This window comes from Macaca fascicularis, chromosome 19 (assembly GCF_037993035.2).
Source record: "Macaca fascicularis isolate 582-1 chromosome 19, T2T-MFA8v1.1".
In the NCBI taxonomy this organism is placed as follows: domain Eukaryota; kingdom Metazoa; phylum Chordata; class Mammalia; order Primates; family Cercopithecidae; genus Macaca; species Macaca fascicularis.
In genome coordinates this window covers 54359180-54380391 of record NC_088393.1, presented here as the reverse complement: position 1 = coordinate 54380391, position 21212 = coordinate 54359180, and the positions used below count along the sequence as shown (strand labels likewise).

At 50.2% G+C, this 21212-nt stretch overlaps 1 protein-coding gene across 42 annotated transcripts in view; it reads right to left on the bottom strand.

Annotated features, from left to right (window-relative positions):
- Positions 1 to 8022: 8022 nt before the first annotated feature.
- The window catches only part of HIF3A (hypoxia inducible factor 3 subunit alpha), a 46308-nt gene continuing 33118 nt past the window's right edge, over positions 8023 to 21212 (bottom strand). For 17 of the 42 annotated variants that reach the window (XM_074023950.1, XM_074023953.1, XM_074023945.1 and 14 more), the window contains 5 exons: positions 20852 to 21123; positions 17945 to 18062; positions 14301 to 14382; positions 9565 to 9679; positions 8023 to 8571 (listed from right to left, as the gene is read on the bottom strand). In XM_074023950.1, the coding sequence (XP_073880051.1) occupies positions 8478 to 8571; positions 9565 to 9679; positions 14301 to 14382; positions 17945 to 18062; positions 20852 to 21123 (681 nt within the window). In that variant the 3' untranslated portion in view covers positions 8023 to 8477. Of the gene's footprint in view, positions 8572 to 9530; positions 9680 to 14300; positions 14383 to 17944; positions 18063 to 20851; positions 21124 to 21212 lie in introns of those variants that run through there. The other 25 variants (XR_012427740.1, XM_074023958.1, XM_074023947.1 and 22 more) reach the window with 7 other exon arrangements.

The window sequence follows — 21212 nt, the reverse complement described above, 5'->3', positions numbered from 1 at the left end:
GACCCCTACCCTGGCAACGGCCGCCAGCGGCACCCGGCCGAACCGTCGCGAAGGAGCGCCGGGTGGCCGCCGCCGCTGCCGCACAAGTGTCGTAAAGCGCGGGCCCTGAAGGGGCCCTTCACGCGCCTGCGCAGGTCCCTCTCGCCATAGAGCGCGCGGAGGACAAGGTGACCAGAGGGTCCCCGGACGGTACCCCTGGTAGAGAGAACCAATAGGGAATGAGAGAAGGGGCGCGCGGGGAAACAGAGCTGGTGTGGCCTCTGCTCCCAAAGTTACCGTGTTCCAAGGCTGTAAAAAGTTTCTCGGTTCTTAAAGTGGGATTTCCCTGCTGTCCTCTAGGGTTGGGGGGTGGGTTGTGAATGTCGCTGGCGGGTGTGGCTGCTTTGCAAGGCAGCGCCATGCCCTACGCGGAGCCGGACCCGGGCGTCGAGCCCTATTGTCAGCTACCTGTGTGACCTTGAACAAATCTTCCCTTCCTCTCTAGGGCCTCAGTTACCCATCTCTGAAAAATGGGTGGCTTCTCAAGCCAAAAAAGGTCCAACCCTGAGGGTGTTTCTGAGTTTTTAAATGAAGGCACTCTGGATTTCAAGTCCTGAGCAAGGCTCAGAAGTGTGTTGCACCATCCCCTTTCTTCCTGTGTTCAGCTTCCCAAATCCTGAATCTTCAAATAAACTCTCCTGTTTGCCTTTTTACAGATTCTCTTGTCTGAGATCACAGCGTTGATTGCATGCACTCTGCCTCCCTCATTTACCCTTCACATGGCAGCTAGAGGTTTGGTTTTGTTTTATTTTGTTTTGTTTTGAGAGGGAGTCTCCCTCTGTCGACCAGGCTGGAGTGCAGTGGCGCAATCTAGGCGCACTGCAACCTCTGCCTCCCGGGGTTCAAGCGATTCTCCTGCCTCAGCCTCCCGAGTAGCTGGGATTACAGGTGCCTGCCACCACGCCCGGTTAATTTTTGTATTTTAATAGAAACGGGGTTTCACCACGTTGGCCAGGCTGGCCTCACTGCCGACTTCAAGCTATCTGCCCACCTCGGCCTCTCAAAGTGCTGGGATTACAAGAGTGAGCCACTGCACCTGGCCGAGGGATCTTTCTAAGACATAATAAAACCATGGCACACCCTCACTCCCAGCCTTCCATGGCCCCAGCACCCTTAGGAGAAAACCCAAACTCCTGATTAGGAGACCCTGAATAGTCTAACCTCAGGCTGAATAGTCTAATCTCCAGATTCCACCCCTTCCCCAACCCCCATCTGCCGTACACCCTTCCAGTCTGTCCTTTCTAAGCCCTCAGGTAGCACTAAGTCCTGTAAGGCTCTGGTTACCCTCCTGGAAGCACACTCCCAAACCTATCTATTCCACTCCCAAACCTCTTGTTAGTCCATCCCCATCTCTCCCACTGCCCCCAGCACAACCAACAATCACCCTAAAGGGCAGATATTAGTATCATCCCCATTTTACAGATAAAGACACAGACTTGCAGAGGTGTTTGACCAAGGTCACAACAACATAAGAAGGTGACAGAGCCAGGATCAGGAATCCTATCTACTTCCTGTGTCCTTCATTGCCACTCTACTGCCTCTGTAGGTGCCAGAGCCCATCTTGGTGGCTTAGTAAATGTTTCTTTTTTGTGTTCTTTGTTCGTATTGTTTGTTTGGGGGCTGGAGGAAAAGGAGGCTGCCATAATGGATTTGAATTTTGGGTTTGAGTCCAGCAGAATCCTTTCCTGACTCTGTGACCTTGGGCAAGTGATCACCCTCTTCTAAGCCTCAGTTTCAACCTCTGTAAAGCAGGGATAATAATTATCCCCATCACACAGGATTAGAGGAGAGTTTGATAACACGAGTACAGCATTTGGCAGGGAGCCTGACACAGAGTCGTGCTTTTTTTTTTTTTTTTTTTTTTTTGAGGCGGAGTCTCGCTCTGTCGCCCAGGCTGGAGTGCAGTGGCGCGATCTCGGCTCACTGCAAGCCCCGCCTCCCGGGTTCACGCCATTCTCCTGCCTCAGCCTCCCGAGTAGCTGGGACTACAGGCACCCACAACCGCGCCCGGCTAATTTTTTGTATTTTTAGTAGAGACGGGGTTTCACCGTGGTCTCGATCTCCTGACCTTGTGATCCGCCCGCCTCGGCCTCCCAAAGTGCTGGGATTACAGGCGTGAGCCACCGCGCCCGGCAGAGTCGTGCTTTTATATTCACTCCATCACAAATACTCAAAGTAGGCTGGGTATGGTGGCTTATGCCTGTAATCGAAGCACTTCGGGAGGCCGAGGCAGGCAGATCACTTGAGGTCAGGCATTCAAGACCAGCCTGGCCAACATGGCAAAACCCCGTCTCTACCAAAAACACAAAAATTTAGCTGGGCATGATGGCGCACACCTATAGTCCCAGTTATTAGGGAGGTTGAGGCAGGAGAATTGCTTGAACCTGGGAGGTGGAGGTTGCAGTGAGCCGAGATTACACCACTGCACTCCAGTCTGGGCCACAGAGTGAGACTCTGTCTCAAAAAACAAACAAACAAACAAAACCAGACAATACTCAGAGTCGGGCAGAGTGCCTAGTGCTGTGATGGGAGGGGGCTTCCGAGGTGAGCTTTTAGGGGCACTTTACCCAATTGGAGCAGGCAGGGAAAGCTTCCTGGAGTAGCTGGTACCTAAACCAAGATGTGAAATATGAGTAGGAGATAACCAAGTGAGGGGAGGAGGGGAAGAGAGAGAGAGGCATTTCAGGCAAAAGGAACAGGAAGTGCAAAGGTTTGAGAGTGTTTTTCTTCCCTTGAAGAGATTCCTATGTGCAACCCTGTATGGGGGGTTATAAGAGTGACATACATGACAACAGAGGCACCCACCTGCACATGAGTCCACGGACACACACTCTTGCACACACATGCTCATTTAACTATGGGGAATCATGTCACACAGACACACATTGGTACCCAGAATTACAGCATCAAGCAGTCCCACACATGTACGCAGAATCACATCACACAGACATACGCAGGTTAAAAACAAAACAAAACAAAAAACAGCACCTTCCACACTGAGAAACACAGGAAACCCAAAGTAACCAGAAACACACATAAGGCAGAATCATTTCACCCAGACAGTAATATGCACTTGTAGAAGGAATCACAACTCCCCCACAACCCACAACACAGGTTCACAGAATGTCACAAAGACCCATACACATACACAGAATGACAATGTGCACATACTCATGCATGTACACACACACACACACACAGATACACAGAATCAGAAAGTGACATGGGGCTGGCATGGTGGCTCAAGCCTATAATCCTAGAACTTTGGGAGGCTGAGGCAGGAGGGTCACTTGAGCCCAGGAGTTTGAGACCAGCCTGGGCAACATGGTAAGGCTCTGTCTCTACAAAAAAATGAAAATAATTAGCTGGGCCTGGTGTCATGCACCTGTAGTCCCAGCTACCGGGAAGGGTGAGATGGGGGGATTGCTTGAGCCCAGGAGGCTGCAGTGAGCTATGATCACACCACTGCACTCCAGCCTGGGTGAGATAGTGAGATCCTGTCTCAAAAGAAAGAAAGGGCTGGGCATGGTGGCTCATGCCTGTAATCCCAGCACTTTGGGAGGCCGAGGCAGGCAGATCACCTGATCACCTGAATTCAGGTGTTCCAGACCAGCCTGACCAACGTGGTGAAACCCTGTCTCTACTAAAAATGCAAAAGTTAGGTCCAGGCACAGTGGCTCATGCCTGTAATCCCAGCACTTTGGGAGGCCAAGGCTGGCGGATCACGAGGTCAGGAGATTGAGACCATGGTGAAACCCTGTCTCTACTAAAAATACAAAAAATTAGCTGGGTGCGGTGGTGGGTGCCTGTAGTCCCCGTTACTCGGGAGGCTCAGGCAGGAGAATGGTGTGCACCCAGAAGGCGGAGCTTGCAGTAAGCCAAGATCGCACCACTGCACTCCAGCCTGGGTGACAAAGCCAGACTCTATCTCAAAAAAAAGAAAAAAAAAAAATAGCTTGGTGTGGTGGTGCACGCCTGAAATCCCAGCTACTTGGGAGACTGAAGCAGGAGAATTGCTTGAACCTGGGTGGTGGAGGTTGCAGTGAGCAGAGAATGTGTCACTGTACTCCAGCCTGGGCAACAGAGTGAGACTCCAAGAGAAAAAAAAAAAGAAAAGAAAGAGAGAACGGAAGGAAGGAAGGAAAGAAGGAAGGAAGTAAAAAAAAAAAAAGACACTCAGCCGCCAGTGCACCCACACTCCCAGAGGAGATCCAAAAGATGAGTCAACACACAGAGTTCTAGTGCCTACCAAGGTGAGGTTTTTATGGTGGTATAGAGATTGGTGAGTTTCAGAGCCAGTGTGTCCGGTCTAGTCCCTCCCCTTTCCCTAGCCCAGCACAATTCCCTCCATTGAGGATCCACATCACCTCCAGAGGGAGGAGGTAGGGGTCACACCCCCCCCATAGCACCAATCTGGATAGGCCACCCCCTGATGAAACAGAGCAAGCAGTGCCTTCCACAAAGGGGGTAAATGGGGCTAAGAAGGGGGAGGCCTTTTCCTGTGGGAGACCAAGAGTAGCACCATTTGCAGAAAGAAAGCTGGGGGGTAAAGGAGGCACATAGATGGTGGCAGAGAGCTGAGGGGTCCTGGCCTCTCTCCCCACCCGGCAATATGCAGACAGTGCCGTGCCTGTGCGTGTGCCTGTGCGTGTGCCTGTGCGGCTGGAGAAGTCTTCGGACTGCAAACCACCCAAGAGGTGAGGGAGCCCCAGGTGCCCCGAACCATGTGGGGTAAAGTCAAGGTAAGTGCATGTCTGGAGGGCTGGGGTGGGAAGTGGAGGCGGTTCTGGGGCACAGAGATTGTAGGCAATGAGAATGGAGAGGCATGAAGTCCAGGAGCAGCACAGCCTAGAGGGTAGGGGTCTAGAATGGGAAGACTTAAGACTGAAGGAAGGAATTGGGGTAAGTTTAGTGGGGTGGGAAGCCCAGAATAGATTTAGGAGGGTGGGGTCTGGAATTAGAAAGTTAAGGTTATAAGATTCCGAACCAGAGGAATCTTTAGGGAAAAGTCTAGATTCCATAATCAGAAGCATTTGGAGGCTGAATTATAGAACCAGAAGAATTTGGATCTGATATCAAAGACAGCTGGAAGCTGTGAGGCTTAGAAGCAGAGGAATTTATAGAATAAGGCACAGAATCAGAAAAAGCCTGGCTGGGCTCAGTGGCTTATGCCTGCAGTCCCAGCACTTTGGTGAGGCCAAGGAGGGAGAATTGCTTGAGCTCAGGAGTTCGCGACCAGCCTGGGCAACATGGCGGAACCCCGTCTCTTTTTTTTTTTTTTTTTTTTTTAATAAAAAAAGGAAAAACAAAAGCCTAAAATCTTGAGTTCTAGAACCAGAGAGATTTGGGGACCATAAGATCTAGAATCAGAAGGAGTTGAGGGTGGTAAGATCTAAAACCAGAGAACTGTATAAGGCAAAGTCTAAAATCAGAAGATATTTGAAGGCTGAATTCTAGACCCAGGGTAATTTGGAGTCAGATCTTGAGTGAGCAGGAGCTGGAAATGATGAAGTCTAGAGCCAAAGGAACTTACGGAATGAGGTCTAGAATCAGAAGGCACTTGTAAGTCAGTTCTAGAACCAGAGAAACAGCAGATCACCAGATCTTGAATCAGAGGACCCTGGAGGTAGCACTGTCTAGAAGTTGTGTAGTCTGGAACTAGTGAGTGGTGTAGGTCATGAGGTTCAGAATCTAAGAGAACTAGAGCATTGTCTGGTTCTAGAAGAACTGGTTATTATAAGATAAGGACAGGGCTGGGCATGGTGGCTCATGCCTGTAATCCCAGCACTTTGGGAGGCTGAGGTGAGCAGATCACTTGACGTCAGGAGTTCAAGACCAGCCCGGCCAACTTGGCAAAACCCTGTCTCTACTAAAAAAAAAAAAAAAAAAAAAAAAAATTAGCCGGACATGGTGGTGGGCTCCTGTAATTCCAGCAACTTGGGAAGCTAAGGCAGGAGAATCGCTTGAACCCAGGAGGCGGAGGTTGCAGTGAGCCTAGATGGCACCACTGTACTCCAGCCTGGGCAACAGAGAGAGACTCCATCTCAAAAAAGAAAAAGAAAAAAAGAAAAAAAAAGATAAACACATCAAACTCTCTGTACTTGTTTTTGATGAGGGCAAATGAGTCTTGAGTATAGAGAACTGCAGAAAAATAAGCTGAACCTCATAAGGTCTAAAACAAAAGTGATTTAGAAACTAAGAAGTCCAGCCAGGCGTGGTGGCTCACTCCTGTAATTTCAGCACTTTGGGAGGCTGAGGCAGGTGGATCAGTTGAGGTCGGGAGTTCAAGACAGCCTAGCCAATATGGCGAAACACTGTCTCTACTAAAAATATAAAACTTAGCCGGGCATGGTGGCACACGCCTGTAATCCTAGCTATTTGGGAGGCTGAGGCCCAAGAATTGCTTGAACCCAGGAGGTGGAGGCTGCAATGAACCGAGATTGCACCACTGCACTCCAGCCTGGATGACAGAGTGGGACTCTTGTCTCAAAAAAAAAAAAAAAAAAAAAGAGAGAGAGAGACTGACCAGGCGCAGTGGCTCACGCCTGTAGTCCTAGCACTTTGGGAGGCCGAGGCAGGCGGATCACAAGGTCAGGAGATCGAGTCCATCCTGGCTAACATGGTGAAACCCAGTGTCTACTAAAAATACAAAAAATTAGCCGGGCATGGTGGCGGGCACCTGTAATCCCAGCTACTCAGGAGGCTTAGGCAGGAGAATGGCGTGAACCCGGGAGGCGGAGCTTGCAGTGAGCCGAGATCCTGCCACTGCACTCCAGCCTGGACGACAAAAAAAAAAAAAAAAGAGAGATATTAAGAGGTCTGGATTTGGAACCAAATATATTACCAATCAGGAGGAGTGGAACCAACAGGAAGCTTGGCGTTGTGGGGTTCAGAACCAGAGGAAATCACTGAATATAAGATCTGGAACCAGGGGGAGTTGGAGGGTGTGAGATCTAGAACAAGAGAGATTAATTTATAGGAAGAGGTCTAGAACCAGAGGAAGTTAGTGAATTCTAGAACCAAAAGAATCTGGGAGTCATAGACTGTAGAGCCAGAGGGAATTAGAGGTTGCGAGGCCCAGAACCAGACAATTTTTGGGGACCGTGAGGTTTGAAAACAGGCAGAATGAGAGGTTGGTGAGGTCCAGAACTAGAAAGAGCTGAAGATGGTGAAATTTGAAGCAGAGGGATTTTAGAGAATGTGAGTCCTAGCTGGGCACAGTGGCTCACGCCTGTAATCCCAGCAATTTGGAAGGCTGAGGCAGGTGGAGCACTTGAGGTCAGGAATTCGAGACCAGCCTGGACAACGTGGTGAAACCCCGTCTCTGCTAAAAATACAAAAATTAGCTGGGCACGGTGGCACATGCCTGTAGTCCCAGCTATTTGGGAACCACTGAGGCAGGGGAACCACTTGAACTCAGGACGTGGAGGCTGTAGTAAGCCGAAGTTGCGCCACTGAACTCCAGCCTGGGTGACACAGCAAAACTCTGTCTCAAAAAAAAAAAGAAAAAAGAAGAAGAAGAAGGAGAGGAAGAGGAAGAGACGAAGAGGAAGAGAGGAAGAGGAAGAAGAGGAAGAGAAAGAGGAAGGAGGAGGAAGAGGAGGAGGTCTAAAGCAGACCACATTGGAGGTTGTGTGGTCTAGAACCAGTGCAGGTCAGAGGTTATACAGTCTGGAACTGGAGCAGGTTGGAGGTTGCATAGTTTGGAAGCAGAGGAAGTGGAAGGCTGCTCCTGAAGTAGGAGGACCATGAATGAAGTCAGTGTCTAGGCAAAGCTGGGGGCAGCAGGAAGCCCAGAGTGGAAGGGGCAGGCAGGGCTGGCAGGCAGGGCTTGGGGGGCTTTGGCCTCAATTAGAAGTCGCTGGGAGTAACGTCTGGCCCAGGGCCTCCCCCCACTGACACCTGAGGAGGGGGGGAAGATCTTAGTCCCACATTCTTACAGACCCCAGGCAATTCATCATGATTAAAAACCATATCACGAAATTGACAAAAATAAAAATAATAACATAAGGATAGAAGGAAACGTGATCACACTGACCTGTGGATCATTGTTCTCCCCAGAACCTGGAAACACAGATATGACCCCCTGCCAACCCTCCCCACCCCTAATTCCCCAAAATAAAGCCAAGAGAGGCAAAGAAAGGGATAATGAGGTAACCAAGTATTGAGAACCCCAAGAGAAATCCTGAGAGGAGGAGGAGGGAGCCAGGGACCCCCTCCCAGAGGTCACTGAGCTGAGACTACCCCAAAGAGCCCCCAGACTGGGAGCAGGCAGAGGGGTGAGGGCTGAGGTAGGCCGGAGGTGGGCAGGGGGCACATAGAGAGGAGAGGGGCCCCTCTCCTGGCATCCCCATCCTGTGCGTTGGCTGCCGGCTTGGAGTGTGGTTGAGGTCCTCTCTGGGGGAGGAGAAGGCAGATGGGGAGAGGAGGCGGCTCAGTCAGCTTGGGCCGAGCCTGCCGTTGGCTGGAAGTGGTCCCTGGGCTGGGTAGTGTCCTCGTCTGAGTACGGAGAGAGCAGTGAGGGGCCCAGGCCTGCAAAGATGAAAGATAAATCAGAGGACAACCATAACCCCAATGTTTGAAATAATGTTTAAAATCTGAAGGAAATAGAACACTTGAACAAAGGATTTTTAGTAAAGTAATTTTACTTTTGCACAGAGGGGTGCCTCTTTGGCTAGTTACCAGGAGAGCACGCTTGAACAAAGGGGCACGAGAGCCTTTATTTTTGACGCAAGTCTTGCTTTTGTACTTTTTTTTTTTATTGGCTGGGGTCGGGTTATACAATTTAAACTAATTTTGGTTGGCTAAACATTTGATTTGTTTAGATAAGATGGGCACGTTAAAGAAAGCGGAGAGGAAAGGGCAAGCGGTGTCCGCAATGAGTTAGAAAGTTAGTCCTTTTTTTAAATAAGGAAAGGAACGTGAGCTGGTATTGATAACGCCTGGTATTGTGGCGTGTCTGGGCATTCAAAAAAGGCAAAAAGGAAAAAAGGAGAAAAAGGGAAAAAGGCGGTGGGGAGAGGTACTATGAATGAAAGAATAAAAGATTGGTTGGATTATTTGAAGAGAAACCTCATCAGATCCCACACCAACCCGTCTCCCCTTCCTGGGACTTAAAAGCCTGGGTGGTGAGGGAGGCCTGCCTGGATTCAAACGGCAGTGACATCTTGGGCACGTTCCGCTCTTTGAACCTCTCTGGGGTGTTCAGGACTGCAGTGAAGAACCCGAGTCCAGAGCCAGATGCTGCCCTAGTTTGAATCCAGGTGTTGATATTTACTTGCTGTGTGACCTGGGGCAGGTGACTTCACCTCTCTGTGCCTCAGTTCCCTCATCTGTAAGATAGGCTAATAACAGCACCTCCCTCTTGGGCTGTTGTAAGGAATAAATGAGTAAATCTATGGAAGGTGCTTTGAACCATAACTAGTACTGGTGAAAAAGCAGTTAAGTCAGCTGTTGTTACTTGGGAAACCAGGATACTCACACGTACTTCATTTATGAGAGTTTATTCATTCAAAACATATTTACTGTCGGGCGCGGTGGTTCATGCCAATAATCCCAGCACTTTGGGAGGTCAAGGCAGGTGGATTACTTGAACTCAGGAGTTCAAGACCAGCTTGGGCAACATGGCGAAACCTCGTCTCTACAAAACATACAAACATCAGCCAGGCATGATGGCACATGGCTGTGGTCCCAGTTACTTGTGGGGGCTGAAGTAGGAAGATTGCTTAAGCCCAAGAGGTCGAGACTGCAATGAGCCATGTTTGTGCCACTGCACTCTAGCCTGGGTGACACAGTGAGAACCTGTCTTAAAAACAACAACAAAAAAAACCCCCGACACATTTACTGAGCACCTACTTTGTGTCAGGTACTGTGCCAGGTGCTAGAGAGACAGCAGTGACCAGGATGGATGAATCTCCCTGCTCTTGTAGGACCGACATTCCAGTGAGAAGCACCAGTTGGATCAGGTACATACAAGATTTAGCACAAAGCTAGACACAGCACAAGTGCGTGAATCTTAGCTCCTCATTCACAAATATGTGCTGTGAACTTCCTCTATGCTCAACCACTGCCCATCCATGTGCACAAAGAAGAGTACAGCAGGGACCCAGACACCCCTGGCCCCCGCCCTTGAAGGCCTCATACCCAAAGGAGAAGACAGACAGTCATCAAATGATGACCCAAAGGCCTGTGTAATTATGGACTGTTATAAACCATTAGCACATGAAATCAGGGAGGGCTTTGTGTAAGGAGTAATATTTGATTTGAGATCTAAAGGATGTAGTAACATGGCAAAGAACAGAGGGAAAAGTATTCCAGGCAGAAGGATCAGGATATGCAAAGGCCCTGAGGCAGCCTCCTCGAGCAAGGTGACTTTAAAGCCATCACAATGCCCCACAGAGTCTCCATGCAGTCAGCCTTCACCTTTCTCTCCTCTCTGCTTCAGCTACAATGGCCTTGCTTTTCCCCAAATAAGACAGAGACAGCCAGGCATAATCTCAGCACTCTGGGAGGCTGAGGCAGGAGGATCACTTGAACCCAGGAGTTTGAGACCAGCCTGAACAACACAGCAAGACCTCTTTCTCTACAAACATTTAAAAATTAGCTAGACATGATGAAGTGTACTTGTAGTCCCAGCTACTCGGGAGACTGAGATGGGAGGATCGCTGGAGCCCAGGAGTTCAAGGCTGCAGTGAGCTGTGATTGCACTACTGTGCTCCAGCCTGGGCAACAGAGCAAGACCCACCCTGTCCTTCCACCCCCAAAAAAGACAGATACAGTCTCCACCTAAGGGCCTCTGCACTTGCTGTTCTCTCTGCCTGGGACACTCTTCCCCCTGGTATCGTCAGGACTCACCCCAGGTCTTTGCTCAACTATCACCTTCTCAATGAAACCACCCTGATCATACTGTTTAAAACTGAAATCCCCTACTCCAAACTCTTTTTCCTTGCATGCATCATTTCCCCTGTTACGCTTATTTTTATCTCCCACTCTTTTTTTGTTCATTTGTTTGTATTTTTATTTTTTGAGACAGAGTCTTGCTGTATTGCCCAGGCTGGAGTGCAGTGGTGTGATCTTGGCTCACTGCAACCTCCGCCTCCTGGGCTCAAGTGATTCGCCTGTCTCAGCCTCTCGAGTAGCTGGGATTATAGGCACCCGCCACTGCGCCTGGCTGATTTTTGTATTTTTAGTAGAGACAGGGTTTCACCATGTTGGCCAGGCTGGTTTTGAACTCCTCACCTCAGGTGATCCGCCTGCTTCAGCCTCCCAAAGTGCTAGGATTACAGGCATGAGCCACCGCACCTGGCCTGTTTGTTTAAATAGAGACAGGAGCCTGGTGCGGTGGCTCACGTCTGTAATCCCAGCACTTTGGGAAACTGAGATGAGCGGATCACTTGAGCTCAGGAGTTCAAGACCAGCCTGGGCAATGTGGTGAAACTCTGTCTCTACTAAAAATACAAAAAAAAAAAAGCCAAGTGTGCTGGTGCCCACCTGCGGTCCCAGCTACTCGGGAGGCTGAGGTGGGAGGATCGCTTGAGCCTGGGGGCACGCAGGCCGCAGTGAGCAGACAGTACGCCACTGCACTCCAGCCTGGGTGACACAGCGAGACCCTTCTAAAAAAAAAAAAAAAAGAGAAAGCCTGTAATCCCAGCACATTGGGAGGCTGAGGCAGGCGGATCACGAGGTCAGGAGATCAAGACCATCCTGGCTAACGTGGTGAAACCCCGTCTCTACTAAAAATACAAAAAATTAGCTGGGCAAGGTGGTGGGCGCCTATAGTCCCAGCTACTCGGGGGGCTGAGGCAGAAGAATGGTGTGAACCCGGGAGGCAGAGCCTGCAGCAAGCCGAGATCGTGCTGCTGCACTCCAGCTTGGGTGACAGAGTGAGACTCCATGTCAAAAAAAAAAAAAAAAAAAAAGAGAGAGAGAGAGAGAGAGAGAGAAAGAAAATAAAAATGTGAAAAGAAATAAATAGAGACAGGATCTCGCCCTGTCACCCAGGTTGGAGTACACTGGTGCAGTCACAGCTCACTGCAGCCTCGAACTCCTGGGCTTAAGCAATCCTCCCATTTCAGCCTCCCATAACTAGGACAACAGGTGCGTGCCACCACACCCACCTGGTTTTAAAAAATTTTTTGCAGAGACAGGGTCTTACCATGTTTCCCAGGCCGGTCTCGAACTCCTGGTCTCAAGTAATCCTCCCCTCCACAGCCTCCCAAAACACTGTGATTACAGGCATAAAACACTCACCCAGCCCTCTTGCACTTTTTTATTTGAGACAGGGTCTCGCTGTGTTGCCCAGGCTGGAGTACAGTGGCACCATCATAGCTCACTGCAGCCTTGAACTCCCAGGCTCAAGTGATCCTCCCACCTCAGCCCCCAGAGTAGCGGGAACTATAAGCATGCACCACTATGCCCGGCCAATTAAAAAAATTTTTTTAGGCCAGGTGCGGTGGCTCACACCTGTAATTTCAGCACATTGGTAGGTCAAGGCAGGCAGATCACCTGAGGTCAGAAGTTCAAGGCCAGCCTGGCCAACATGGTGAAATCCCGTCTCTCCTAAAAATACAAAAATTAGCTGGACACGGTGGCACGTACTAGCTACTTGGGAGGCTGAGGCAGGAGACTCGCTTGAACCCAGGAGACAGAGGCTGCAGTGAGCCAAGATTTCACCACTGCACTCCAGCTTGGGCGAAAGGGCAGTGTAGAGACAAGGTCTCGCTATACTCTCCAGGCTGATCTCAAACTCCTAGCCTCAAGTGATCCTCCCACTTTGGCCTCCCCAAGCTTTGGGATTACAGAGCCACCTTGCCCAGCCTCCCTCTTGCACAGTTTCTCATACTCGTTTCTTTGTTACAGTCTGTCTCCTGCACTAGAATGTCAGCTCCGCGAGGGTAGAGATTTCTGTGTAATTTGTTCACAGTGAGTCCGCAGCCCCCGGAACCATGTCTGGTGCTTACAGCGTGCTCCATAAATATTTGTTACATGCATGAAGGAAAGAATAAACCGAACGACAGTGACTGTGGCTGAAACAGAGGGTGTGAAGCACAGCATGGTCTGAGATGTGGCAAAGACTGGACCCTACAGGGATCTGAATCCAAATGAGGAGCTTGATCTTTCTTTGACGGGCACTAGGGAGCCATAGAAGGGTTTTGAGCAGAGGAGGGCCAGGGTCCAATTCAGGCTCTGAAAAGATCCCTCTGGCTGATACCTGGAGGTTTCAGGTGAAGCTGTGCACTAGGAAATGACAGCTTGTCTCATGCTCTGTGGAGGGGCTGTGGGAAGCAGCATCACCACCATAGCCACATGGGAAGACATTTCCTTTAATTTGTTGTTGTTGTTGTTGTTGTTCATCTTAAACCATTTTTAGGCTGGGTGCAGTGGCTCATGCCTGCAATCCCAGCACTTTGGGAGGCCAAGGCGGGTGGGTCACCTGAGGTCAGGAGTTCGAGACCAGCCTGGCCAACATGGTGAAACCCCGTCTCTACTAAAAATACAAAAAATTAGCCAGGTGTGGTGGCATGTGCCTGTTATCCCAGCTACTCAGGTGGCTGAAGCAGGAGAATCGTTTGAACCTGGGAGGCAGAGGTTGCAGTGAGCCGAGGTTGCACCACTGCACTCCAGCCTGGACAACAGTGTGAGACTCCGTCTCAATAAATAAATAAATAAAATTAGAAATACAAAAAGTAGGCTGGGCGCGGTGGCTCAAGCCTGTAATTCCAGCACTTTGGGAGGCCGAGATAAGTGGATCATGAGGTCAGGAGATCGAGACCATCCTGGCTAACATGGTGAAACCCTGTCTCTACTAAAAATACAAAAAACTAGCCAGGCATGGTGGCGCACGCCTGTAATCCCAGCTACTTGGGAGGCTGAGGCAGGAGAATAGCTTGAACTCGGGAGGCAGAGCTTGCAGTGAGCCGAGATCGTGCCACTGCACTCCAGCCTGGGTGACAGAGTGAGACTCCATCTCAAAAATAAATAAATAAATAAAGTGTGATCATAGGCGTGCAGGCTCCAGAGACCTAGGCTCGGGCTTCCACCCCAAAGGGCAGCTTTGGAGAGCCCCTGCCTCCCTTAGGGTCTCTCTTCCTCTCTTCTCCGCAGTGCCCATGAGAAGACAGAAGAGACAGGAGCTGCCATTTCCATCAAGGTCATCTCCAAGCACTGACAGTCCCCCAGCACCTTTGGAATGGCTCCATCCCTCTCACACCTCCCAGGGGAGAGGGTGCCCTGGGACTCTGGATACCCAGGTTGCTACTCACCCAGGGGCTCATTCAGGTCCAGGAGGTGGGTGCTGGGGTCCTGCAGCCTCCCTGGGGCTGGTCCTCCTGTCAGAAGGAAACTCTGTGGGAGAGAGAGACAAAGCCACCACCATTATCATCATCATCCTTAGTATCCCAGGAACGGCCGGGCTCGGTGGCTGTAATCATAGCACTTTGGGAGGCTGAGGCAGGAGGATCGGGAGGATCACTTAAGTCTGAAAGTTTGAGACCAGGCTGGGCAAGATAGTGAGATATCATCTCTACAAAAATTTAAAAATTAGCTGGGTGTGGTGGCAAGTGCCTGTAGCCCTAGTTACTTAGGAGGCTGAGGTGAGAGGATCCCTTGAGACCAGGAGTTTGAGGTTGCAGTGAGCTATGATCGTGTCACTGCATTCCAGTCTGGGCGACAGAGCCCCTATCTCTAAAAAAATAATAAAAATAAAATAAAATAAAAATAAGGCCAAGCACAGGGGCTCATGCCTGTAACTCTAGTGCTTTGGGAGGCCAAGGTAGGAGGACCACTTGAGGTCAGGAGTTTGAGATCAGCCTGGGCAACATAACGAGACCCTAGTTCTACAAAAAATTTTAAAAATGAAAGAAGCTGGGCACGGTGGCTCATGCCTGTAATCCCAGCACTTTGGGAGGCTGAGATGGGCGGATCATTCGAGGTCAGGAGTTTGAGACCAGCATGACCAACATGGTGAAACCCCATCTCTACTAAAAATACAAAAATTAGCAGGGTGTGGTGGCGCGTGTCTGTAATCCCAGCTACTTGGGAGGCAGAGGTAGGAGAATTGCTTCAACCTGGGAGGAGGAGGTTGTAGTGAGCCAAGATTGTGCCACTGCACTCCAGCCTGGGTGACAGAGTGGACTCCATCTCAAAAAAGAAAGAAAAGAAAGGAAAGAAAGGAAAGGAAAGGAAAGGAAAAAGAGAAAGGAAGGAAGGAAAAAAAATATATATCCAAAGACAAGATGGCGCAGTGATTAAGGGCTACTGGGGTCCAGTGGCCACCCATCCGTGGTGTGACTTTGAGTCAGTTCCTGTTCAGTCATCCTACTTGTGTTCTTCCAGAGCCTCATTCCCCCTTCTCCTTCTTCCTTCTCCCGAGGACCTGTGCACAGGGACCGTAACAGCGTGCAACTTTGCTCTGTGTGATCCTGCTGGTTAGCTCACGGGAGATACCAGCAGGTGGGGTATTCATTCTTCCCTGTGAGTTGGCGGTGTCCCTCCCTGGAAGGTTTCAGCCCTCATTACCTGGACTCCACTCGCTGCAGGATCTGGTGACCACCCCACCCTGCACCTTCAGGCCAGGGCTGGTGCCCACTTCCCATGCTGTGCCCCAGGGTGCTGCACCAGCCTTGCTGATTTCCCTACGCTATATTAACACCTTTTTCAACAGTCCTGTTATTAAATTCTCCTCAACACTGCATGTGAGTGTGCTACCTTTCCTGTGCAGACTCTGATACAGTTGTTTAACCTCTTCTGTGTAAGCGTGTATAACAGTAACAAGAATATTTCAATAGTAGTTGTGGGGATTAAATAAGTTAATCATGCAAGGAATTTAGAGCTGAGACAGAGTTTCACCCTGTCCTCTAGGCAGGAGTGCAATGGCGCGATCTCGGCTCACCTCCCGGGTGAGCAATTATTGTGCCTTAGCCTCCCCAGTAGCTGGGCCTACAGGTGTGCACCACCACATCCGGCTAATGTTTGTATTTTTAATAGAGACAGGGTTTCACCATGTTGGCCAGGCTGGTCTTGAACTCCAGACCTCAAGTGATTCTCCTGCCGCATCCTCCCAAAGTGCTGGAATTACAGGCGTGAGGCATTGCGTCTGGCCTGTAAACCGTTATATTATCAACCACATCTCATATTCAAACAACCCTTTTCAGAGTGAAGAACCAATGCACTGCTGGAAGCACTAGGGAGCCATGAAAGTTCCTAGAGGGGGGCCTTGCAGAAGTGACATAGTCCAGGCTGGCTTTTTTATTTTTATTTTTTTGAGACAGGGTCTTGTGCTGTCATCCAGGCTGGAGTGCAGTGGCACAATCATGGCTCACTACAGCCTTGACCTCCCAGGCTCAGGTGATCCTTTCACCACAGCCTCCTGAGTAGTGGGGACTACAGGCACATGCCACCACACCCGGTTAACTTTTTAATTTTTTTTTTTTTTTTTTTTTTTGTAGAGACGGCATCTCACTATGTTGCCCAGGCTGGTCTCGAACTCCTGGGCTCAAGTGATCCTCCTGCCTTGGCTTCCCAAAGTGCTGGGATTACAGGCGGGAACCACTGTACCTGGTCCCGGCTTTTAAAAAGGGTATTGTGGTTGCCATTGTGCAGAATGAATAGTTGAGGAGAGACTGGAGGAGGGACACTGTGGGAGGCTGCTTTTGTTTGTTTGTTTAGATGGAGTTTTGCTCTTTGTCGCCCAGGCTCGAGTGCAGCAGCAGGCTCACGCCGCCTCCTGGGTTCAAGTGATTCTCCTGTCTCAGCCTCCAGAGTAGCTGGGATTACAGGCATGTGCCACCACGCCTGGCTAATTTTCGCATTTTTAGTAGAGATGGGGTTTCACCATGTTGGCCAGGCTGGTCTCAAACTCCTGACCTCAGGTGATCCGCCCACCTTGGCCTCCCAAAGTGCTGGGATCACAGGCATGAGCCACCGGGCCCGGCCGTTTGGTTTGTTTTTGTACACCATTTATGGTCAGCCCACTGAGTGTCAGCTAAGGGCCTAATTTCGTTTAATCCTCATGGCAGTCCCGTGAGATGTAACTATTCCCACTTTCTGGATGAGGAAACTGAGGCTCCACGTGGTGATGTCACCTGCCCGAGGTCTCACAGCTACTGGGTGGCAGACCTGGGACTTGAACCCAGGTCAGTCTGATTCTAGTGTCTGCACTTTGAACTCTGCACTAGTAATCCAAGGCCAAGACCTGTTCTAGTTTGGGGAGGGGGTCCCATGGGAGCAGAGAAGCTTCCTGCAGATACCAGCCACATGCCATTTCTCCCCTTACGCTGCTTAGTTTTCCTTCTTTGCACTTACTGCTTTTTTTTTTTTTTTTTTTTGAGGGAGTTTCGCTCTTGTTGCCTAGGCTGGAGTGCAGTGGCACGATCTCAGCTCACCGCAATCTTCTCCTCCCGGGTTCAAATGATTCTCCTGCCTCAGCCTCCTGAGTAGCTGGGATTACAGGCATGTGCTACCATGCCCAGCTAATTTTGTATTTTTAGTAGAGATGGGGTATCTCCATGTTGGTCAGGCTGGTCTCAAACTCCCGACCTCAGGTGATCGACCTGCCTCGGCCTCCCAAAGTGCTGGGATTACAGGCATGAGCAACCACGCCCAGCTGACTTACTGCCATCTTACATATATTGGCAGAGGTTTTTTTTTTTTTTTTTTTTTTTTTTTTGACAAGGTCTCACTCTGTAGCTCAGGCTGGAGTGCAGTGGCGCGATCTCGGTTCACTGCAGAGGTTTTTAATACCCATTAGTGAAACTAGAAGATTAGGCTTCAGTCTTAGCTGGCCCACTGACTTTTTGTACGACCCTCAACCAGCCCCTGCCCCTGTCTGGTTTCCTATCTATAAAACAGGAGGTTTAAGCAGGCTAGGTAATGAAGGCCAGAGAATCCCATTAATCCCCCAACACACCAGGCTGAGGGGAAACAGCAGAAAGTTTTCGGGTTCTGGGCTGGGGGACCTTTTGGGAGGTCTCACTCCCAGCAGCTCCACTCCCTCGTCCTCGTCCTCTGCGCTCTGGGCCAGGGTCCTGGAGGAAAACAGGCAAGAATCTCAGGACACAGCAAACCTGGGCAAGTGTGGGTAACAGTGTAAGCAGGTGATGAGCATTCGTTCACTCCTCTGAGTACCTATTTATTCCTTTACTCACACACCCACCAGTCCATCCATCCATTCATCCACCAATCCACCTTCTCATTTATCCAATGATCCATCACCCACCCACTCACCCAAACAACCTCTATCCATTTATCCTTCCATTCATCCACCTATTTATCCACCTAGTTGTCCTCCATCTATCTATCCATCCTTCCACCCAGCCATCTACCATCCACCCATCTATCCATCCATCTGCCATCCATCCACCATCTGTCTGCCAGCTATCCACTATCCATCCATCCATCCATTGATCCATCCATCCATCTATCCATCCATCCATTGATCCATCCATCCATCCACTAATCCATTGATTCATCCACCCATCCATCGCCATCCATCTGCCATCATCCATCCATCCATCCATCCATCCACCATCCATCCATTCATCCATCCATCCACCCATCCATCCATCCGCCATCCATCCACCATCCATTAATTCATTGATTAATCCATCCATCCATCCCCCATCCATCCATCCATCCATCCGCCATCCATCCACCATCTGTCTGCTAGCCATCCACCATCCATCCATCCATCCACCCACCCACCCATCCATCCATCCATTGATCCATCCATCCATCCATCCATCCTCCATCCATCTGCCTTCCAACATCCATCCATCCATCCATCCATCTATCCGTCCATCCATCCATCCATCTTCCATCCATCTGCCTTCCAACATCCATCCATCCATTCATCCATCCATTCATCCATCCATCCATCCATCCATCCATCCTCCATCCATCTGCCATCCACCATCCATCCACCCATCCATCCATCTATTAATCCATTGATTCATCCATCCATCCATCCGCCATCCATCTGCCATCATCCATCCATCCATCCATCCATCCATCCATCCACCTGCAGTCCATCCACCATCTGTCTGCCCACCATCCACCATCTATCCATCCATCCACCATCCATCCACCATCCATCTGCCATCCATCTACCATCCATGCATCCATCTATCCAGCCATCCATTAATCCATTGATTAATCCATCCGTCTGCCATCCATCTGCCATCCATCCACCATCCATTAATCCATTGATTAGTCCATCCATCCATCCATCCACCATCCATCCACCATCCATCTGCCATCTGTCTACCATCCATGCATCCATCCATCTGTCCTTCATCCATCCACCACCCATCTGCCATCCACCCACCAACCATCCATCCATCCATCCACCCACCCATCCATCTGCCATCCATCCACCATCCATAATCCATTGATTAATCCATCCATCCATCCGCCATCCATCCACCATCCATCTGCCATCCATCCATCCACCATCCATCTGCCATCCATCCATCCGCCATCCATCTGCCATCCATCTACCATCCATGCATCCATCCATCCATCCATCCATTAATCCACTGACTCATCCATCCGCCATCCATCCACCATCCATCTGCCATCCATCCACAATCTATCCATCCATCCGCCATCCATCCATCCATCCGCCATCCATCCATCCGCCATCCATCCATCCATCCATCCATCCGCCATCCATCCGCCATCCATTCACCATCCATGCATCCATCCATTAATCCATTCATTAATCCATCCATCCATCCGCCGTCCATCCACCATCCATCTGCCATCCATCCACCATCCATCCATCCATCCATCCATCCATCCATCCATCCATCCATTGATCCATCCATCCATCCATCCATCCATCCATCCATCCATCCTTCCAGCCACCCATCAATCCATTGACCCATCCATCCATCCTTCTGTCTACCCGGACATCTATCTATCATCCATCCATCCATCCATCCACACTTACACACATACGTACATACACCCTTTCACCTACACATCCATCCATCTGTCCTTCCATCAACCCATCCATCCATCCATTGAAGTGCCAACTATATTCATTAATAATTCCCTCCCTCCCTCATTTAATAAGTCTTTATCAGGCACCCACTTTATAGCCAGTACCAAGCTGGGAGCCTTGGAAGATACCAAGACGTATCCATAAGGATAAGACCACTCTGGATTCGAAATGAGCACATGCTTGCAATTTAGTTCTAGACAGTTTCTTTTCCTTTTTCCTTTCCTTCCTTCCCTCCCTCCCTCCCTTCCTTCCTTCCACCCTTCCTTCCTCTCTCTCCACTCTCTCTCTTTCTTTCATCTTTTTTTTTTTTTTCCTTGACAGTGTCTCACTGTTGCCCAGGCTGGAGTGCAGTGGCACAATCACAGCGCACTGCAACCTCGATCTCCTGGGCTCAAGAGATCCTCCCACCTCAGCCTCCCAAGTAGCTGGGACTACAGGTATGCACTACCACACCCAGCTTAATAGTTTCTCTGACACTGCAGCAATGTCTTCTAAACTCTGACAAAAATTGTCACTAGATCAGATATAACTTTGTTCCAAAGGAGACAGCCCTGGTTGACAGGTGAGAGCTCTGGTTGACAGGATTTGGATAAATGGTGAGAGCAGTGGAGGGCACTCCAGAAGGGGTGTACGGCCTAGGCAAAGGCATAGAGATTGGCACAAACTTGGCAGGTGCTGGGCCCACTGAGGGCCTGGCTGGAGCAGAGATCAGGGTTAGAGAAATGGTGAGGGATGAGGCTGAAGCAGGAGGCAGGGGCAAGACGGGGTGAGGGGATGCTCCCTTGATGTCCCCCCTTTACTGTGGCTCACCTCTTCCGAGCCCCAGCCATGGAAGAGGATGCTGAGGGGTTCCCTCTGGAAGGGTTGGAGCAGCTCAGCCGGGGGTCACTACCCCAGCGGGGCAGCAGAGAGGGCTCAAGGGCTGGAGGTGACAGGCCATGGAAGCTCTGAGCGCGGGGCCGGGGGACAGCCCCCAGAGGTCTGTGGTAGGCCCTGGGTAGCTGCTCGCTGGCGTTGAGCTGGAAGTCATCATCCATGGAGATGTAGGGGGCCAGCATCTCCAAATCCAGAGCATCGGCATCCTGCGGAGGGCAGGAGGGAGGTAAGAGCATAAGCCTTGGACTTGGGTGGACCTTGGCTGACGTCCCAGCACCACCACTTCTGAGTTCTG